The following is a 7,280-nucleotide window of genomic DNA, read 5'->3' as shown; positions in this document are numbered from 1 at the left end:
TGTATGTTTACAACTTTGAGGTTGTGTTGTCTCAATTATAGGTTACAGGTTGTTCCCCAACACTATAGCCCTCAAGAAATGTTAGAAGATTTGCCAATGACTGAACACTTTTTACGTTAAAAACTCGTCCTTATGAAAGATAAATGTCTTTTTTTCAGAAGACAAAAAATAAGATCAAAATGTTAACGACAGAAGTATAGAGAACTTTTAACAGATACATTTACAAAATTATTTATTTTTTAAATGTTGCACTGGTTTAGTTCCCCTGGGAAGTACAATCAAGTAAAATAGGAAATATTCCGAAAATTCAAAATGGAAAATCAATAATCTGATGGCACAATCGAAAGCTGAAACATTTTTGTGTCGACAATAAGGATTAAACCTGGTTGTATAGCTAGCTGAACCTCTCACTTGTATGGCAGCTGTGTATGCCAGTTGCATTCCATTCAATTATATCAACAACGATGTGTGAACAAAACAAAGAGACAAAATAGATACAAATGTCAAAAAAATAGATACAGCAGCCAAGATTGGGTCATGTAATCATAACTCTATAAAACAAAAAAAATATGTAAAAATAAAACCACAACAAGTCAGATAGACACATCACATTAGCAAAAACAACCAAAACAAGAATGCAAAAATTTTTACAATTACATAATAACGCGATGTTTATGCACATAGTCACGTCATATGTAACAAAGAAATATAAACAATGATAAAGGCATATAGAAAAAACTCATTTGCAAAAATGAGAGACAAGAATACATTGTTTATCCATAACATAATTATATAATGGCGGAATTTGTAAGAACAGAGCAACGTCAAATAAATTCCATCAAAAACAAACTAAACAGTAAAAGTAATAGTCATAAAGACAAATAAAAGAAGACCATAACACGATATTCAGATGATAACACACATCAGAACCCAGAACCTATCCTTCAAGTCCATCTTGTAAGGTTTGTTAAGTTGATACGGAACCAGATTAGCAATATCATTCAGTAGTATAGTATAAGCTAGTTTTATCTTATTCAAATTCACAAATGTACGATAATAATTGGTCACAGAAATAATCTCCCCATTTATAATCCCAAGAATTCCAATATACCATGCACAGCTGAGTAAATGGTCCGTTTGGCTGACCCGGATACATGTCATGAAATGACATAACTTGATCAGGATGACTTATCCATTCCATATCATTATCATTGTTGAAATTATAGCCACCGAGCCAGTGTCCATCAACTGAAAAAACAAATGGTGTGTAACATATTTAACACTTTCAAGTTTAAGACAACTCTATGTTCATTTTTCACTGACTTGAAACAAAAACTAATAGCAATCTTAAGATGTTAATGTGAAAGTCCTACAATACTTTGTTATAATCTGCAATAGCTTTTGAGTTGTGTTTTAATTCATACAATTAGAACAAAAGCTTTTGTGTTTCAACCTACGCAATTGTATTAAGTAACATCCCACATGTTTTTTCATTCCGATGTTTTGTTCTGTCATATAAATCCAAATAGCAATACTTAAGATACAAACAGTTTACAAAATTGATGTATAACACATGTTGGGTAATTCAAAAGCTAAATCAACAACCCCCAAATGATTTATTCACATGTAGGGCGGAATTGCAAGTATTGTAGGTTTTCCTAGCTTTATAACTAGGTTTAACCCAAGCATTGTTACTGTACATTGAAATTATTTAGAATGAAGTAAGACGCAGAATATTAGTCAACATAAGAATTTACCGACAACGTATTAATTCAATTCTGTATTATTATCAAATCGTACCTGTTGCATCTAATGTCCTTAGTTCATTCTTGATATATTCATTTTCTTCAGTCGTTTCAAATTCGGCAAGTTTTCCACCAAGGCATATACAGTTTTCCTAAAAATAAATTTACAATCAATAAAACATTTTTTGAAACTTTGTCAAACAGTTTGCAGATAAGATAATGTCACGAATATAATGGATAAGAACGGTGTGCTAAAGAACTGCATTACTTATTTTAACATAACATGCATTATCTTCTCTTTTCCTTTTGAAACGTTCTCTTTTAGGGGCAACTCGAACTGCCTTGTATTCAAATTGTTGGAAACATGAATAACGTATATATATTTATTAATTGCGTCTTAAGTGCATTCTTGATTAACCTTGATTGAATGCAAACCTCCGTATGTTAACATTTTGAAAAGGTTGAAGTCATGAATAAAAATATACACAATACGTCATAAGCTTCATGACACAACAGGACATATCAGGAAAACACGTAGGGACAACCTTGCTTGCGACCGTTTCGAACGTATTTTCAACATCTTAAAAATAATAGGATAAGGATTTTTAAAACTTTAACCAGAGGATACATATGCTTGCTGTTTCATTGAACGCAATTTGTATACCATATGAGCTCCTCCGTCGACAGTTCTGTGTACAATTATCTCTGCATTTTCAAAGATTATAAATCGAACTTCTGAACAAACTCTCAAAAATGTAAGGAATACTTTTTTTATATTTTACACAACTGTACCTTTTAAATAGACATATTTCAAAGTGTATATGAACATGGCAATACATGAGTTGACGTGACAGTTCTTTCAGCCAACACTAAACATATTTTTAAAAATGAACAACATAACTTGTTATTCTATTTGTATCATTGTTTTTACTTTGTCAACGTATTATTTATCCGGATCAGTGTGTCTATTGTGTCTTTTTAAATTAATCTTCTTTCACAACTACAAACAAATTAGTTTTAGTTTCTATTTTTGAATAGCATTATATATACAAAGACTTTTTGAATAGCATTATACAAAGACTCATTTGATATTTTTCACCGTATCATACTCGAGATTGTCTCCTCGACGAAGAAATCTGGATGGTTAATGTGGTTATTTATGTCATGTATATTTATTATTGTGTTATAATATTATATACAGCCATTCACAAGCTATGCACCATGGAGAAGATCATGTGAATCCCTGATATTGTTTATGCTAGTATGTACCTTTGCAGTGGTCCAATTAACCTGTTCGTCTACAACTTTATAGAATGATGTTCCAAAGCTTAGGTCCCCGACACTAGATGACGTATCAACTGAAAAGTATGATATAGATGTAAATGAATACATAACTTGGATATTCTTATCTTAATAAAGAAGATTCATTAATTAGTAATTGCGTATATACATGATACAATATTGATACTATCTATATATATCTACAGTTCGTAATATCCCGAACTGACAACATTTTTGTATATTTTTCGTCACAAAGTAGATTACATCAGGATAAATAAATACATGTAAGTTTTACGAGTTCAATGGGTTTGCATATCACTTAGAGTTCAGTGTTTTAGTACATTTACATCTTATGTTTGCATGTTCCTAAATACGGTACTGTAATTAACTTTTGTCCCCGATGTTTTTTAAGACTTTGTGGAATAAAACAATAAAACGAATATATATCGTAACGAACGGATACAAATTCGCCCTTCCAATGTTTAAATATATAATGGCAGTTGTAAAAGCAAATTGCCGAAAAGTTAAAAAGAATGGACTGAAGTCGAACTACAAATATATTGGTACATGCATACACAAAATATCATTACTGCACAGTTTTGTAAACTTCAACTCTATCTTTCTATTTGCTTTATGAAGGAGCATACACTAAACCTTATTGCTTTTTGCGTCATGGGTTTTATGAATTTCCCTCGGAGTTCAGTATTTTTAAGATTGTACTTTTTACAGTACGAAAGCTTATAATCAGTGATTTACGTCCGGTTTAAGATATATGTGGCATAGTTTCATACCAGAAGTGTTTAATCGAGATTCACATGTGGTGATCTAAATTGTGCAAAATGTTAATTGTAATATTTTTACAGCTGGCTATCAAATTGTGTATATTTTTACCTATTATGATGTTATTTTCATCACACATCGTTGCCAATATAACGGAATTGTATGTAATTGTCATAACTATAAAATCATCAAACCACTTTAATCCACCATTTTTTCATTATATAATGCCAGCACCAAGTCGGGAATATGTCAGTTATTAACCATTTGGGTAATGTGTTTGAGCTTCTGATTTTGCCATTGCTTATGGACTTTCCATCTAGAATGTTCCTAGGAGTTCAGTATTTTTGTTCTTTTAGCTTTTATATTGTTTAGTGCCATAACATTTTTATTCGGGCTCAATCGCGAGATACTATATTTATGCAAGAGAGTGACGATTGTAAAAATGTGTTTTCACACATCTCTGCTTTATATATACACTGTTGTTAGTAATGGACCTATTACTCTCAATAAATACTGATAATTTATTGACAACACTTGATTTTGTTTCACCAGGAGACTATAAGTTCTGGAGCTATATCTTGAGTATCAATAGAAGAATAAGAGGAATATCAGCTAAAACTGACCCTGTTATATAACTGAACTATTAGCAATTAAATGTGTTCTGTGTATTGTAATACAACATTCGTCGTATCACAACGACCATCGAAAACATAATAAGATTTGTTGCACTACCATTGGAATGTTCAAGAGCTTCAGGATTGTGTGCAACACTGTTTAAAATGGCTGACTTTGATTGTCTTTTAATTATTAAAGGAAGCCAACTTACAAATGGAAAGCATAAAATTGAGAAAGGAAGTGGGGAATGTGTCAAAGCGACAACAACCCGACCATTGAATAGACAACTGCTGAAGGCCACCAATGAGTCTTCAATGTAGCGAGAAACTCCCGCACCCGGAGGCGTCACTGTTAGTTATAGTTTGCAGGTAATTTTTATATGAATATGTGTTTGCATTGTAAGTAAAAGCGTAACTTTCTGCATTATCTAAAAAAATAAATAAAAAAAAGGTAAAGAAGCTAGTCGAAAAAAACTTCAAAGTAATTCCACAGGAACAAATCAAGATCCGAATCGGGATTTACCATTTAATTTACAAGAGTGAAGTTTGAAGAACGTATACATTATACATGGTGGTATGAATGAATATCTTGGGCTGGTAAAAGCTGAATATAGCTTTGCCAAAGACAGACTAAAACAAAATATTGTGTATAAGAGAATGCTATATTTATTGTCTACAAAAGTGAAAATATTTTATTTTTTAAATATGAAAATAAAGAGACAAAATGCACGATAAGCAACATTTTAAATGTGATACTAGTAGTCAATTCGCATAATAGTTCTTCCCACCTAAATATAAAATGGTAATATAATATTGCACAGTGAAAGAACTTGTGTCTTGATATACTTACAAACATCCGTTTTTCTTTTAATAACCGTCCATCCGTCACCAGGTACCATTTGAATACAACAATTTCCAGAATAGTCCAATCGGCATTTCGAATTCACTTCATCAAAACTGGCCATACAACATTGGTGATTATTTGCACACATTACAGAACATGTTGTCAGTGTTTTAGAATAAAGATCGACTGTATTCTGACTTACAATAATCCTATGTGATTCTGTCAATCTAAAATATACTGATTCTTTTTTAGCATTTCTGACTTTTGCAAAGTAAACTAATGTTATTATCAAATTTATAACTTTTTGGTTCATTTCAATCACAGACAGATTAACTCAACCTTTCAGGCAGTGAAATTTAACAACATTAACTAGAGTATGCTCTACATGCATGATTGGACTATTTTTACCACCGTACGAGTTTCGCCATAATGACGTTAATACATTAAAATCCGGATAAAACAATTCACTTAACACCGGATACAATACCTTACTGTTTGTTAACGGTAAAATAAAACTCATCTTTTAATCATAACAATTTGAAATAAATGATAACAAATACCGATTGAATTAACTCATTGTCAGTTTAATAATTCGGTCCATATTTAGAAAACAATGGCTTTTTCGGGTTCGATATTATACAAATACCGATTCATTTAACTCATTGTCAGTTAATATATTTAATAGTTCGGTCCATATTTAGAAAAAAATGGTTTTTTTTTGGGGTTCGATATTATGTATTAAGAGTAGCTTTGATTCTTATATGAACATAAATCACTAATAGCCATTTTACTATTCAATATTTAAATCCAAATTCATTCATCTTATTAAAAGAAAATTTATAATGTTTGTGACCGTCAAGATAGCGATATTGAAGTTTTAATTGCTTTCCACTTATATAAACAATATCAAGCAAAAATGCTTTTATATGTCGTCTGTGCCTTGGTAATTAGTATAAATATAATGCACTATCGAATCATCTTTGATGTTTTGAATTGTCCTAAAATACCGTAATCAATCTTTGATAAAATATGAAACAAATACTTGATACAAAGAGGTCATGCAACTGCAATTATTTTGTTTACCTTATTACACCCTGCTGTGGTACTTGACATGAATGATTATATATAATAAGATGTGATAGGAGCGTCAATGAGACTACGCTCAGTCCGGATAAATCCGGATCATCACTCATAACCATCAAACACATAACCTTTTTAGCAAGTTTATGACCACATACGTTATCGATTTCCGTCCTTTAAATATATGTTCGTTGATAAAGATCTGCTCAGTAATAATCCCTGAGAAATATCATCAGGGCAAAACGCCTGGATGATTGAAGAGTAAAAGAAGAAATATTCTCTCCATTCCCAAAATCGATATAAAAAGGTGCATTTTACTCAAGAATTAACGTCATTAGTAAATTGTTCCCTCTATATGCGAGATTTGTAGCTTTTTTTCACGGCAGTTAAATCTACTTTTTTTATAAAACAATTTAAATACCACATTCTGAGTCCAGTTTTCTATTCAAAAGTGTATAATTTGTGCTGCACTATAATTGATACATATTTGTATTCATATTAATCAAAACTATAGCTCTACCTCTTTAAAAGAATGGTCACCAATGATGTGATTAATACGAAAGGTATAAAATATAATAAAAACCCCAAATCAAGAAAATAACTGATTGCATTTTTAAAAACATATTTAAGATTAACCATAATATCGTGCATATGGTAGATTTTGTGTCAATGTTTTGACATAGTTTATTTCTCTTGTGAGAGGTGAAAAGAAATAACAGTATATAAGATAATATAGAAATCAAAATAAAAAGACGTATATCCATTGCCATTTACTTGAACAAGTAAACATTGCTGAAAATGTACATGATGATATGAAAACAATGTACAAAGAAAGTAAACAGAAGATTATCACAATCAAACTACACATATAAAAAAAACTTGATGAAGTAATGAATAAACAAAATTCTAGTGAGGTTTGCTTTTATTTAAAACAAA

At 30.9% G+C, this 7,280-nt stretch overlaps 1 protein-coding gene across 1 annotated transcript; it reads right to left on the bottom strand.

Annotated features, from left to right (window-relative positions):
* Window positions 1-593: 593 nt before the first annotated feature.
* Window positions 594-5,631, bottom strand: LOC139483544 (C-type lectin domain family 6 member A-like). Its single transcript, XM_071267559.1, has 4 exons — window positions 5,271-5,631; window positions 3,015-3,103; window positions 1,801-1,897; window positions 594-1,248 (listed from the first exon to the last, which is right to left on the bottom strand). The coding sequence occupies exons 1-4, from the start codon at window positions 5,575-5,577 to the stop codon at window positions 1,031-1,033; spliced, it is 711 nt and encodes a 236-aa protein (XP_071123660.1). The 5' UTR covers window positions 5,578-5,631; the 3' UTR covers window positions 594-1,030.
* Window positions 5,632-7,280: the final 1,649 nt, after the last annotated feature.

This window comes from Mytilus edulis, chromosome 7 (assembly GCF_963676685.1).
Source record: "Mytilus edulis chromosome 7, xbMytEdul2.2, whole genome shotgun sequence".
Taxonomy (NCBI): domain Eukaryota; kingdom Metazoa; phylum Mollusca; class Bivalvia; order Mytilida; family Mytilidae; genus Mytilus; species Mytilus edulis.
The sequence above is the reverse complement of the archived record's forward strand: the minus strand, read 5'-3'. Positions and strand labels throughout refer to the sequence as shown.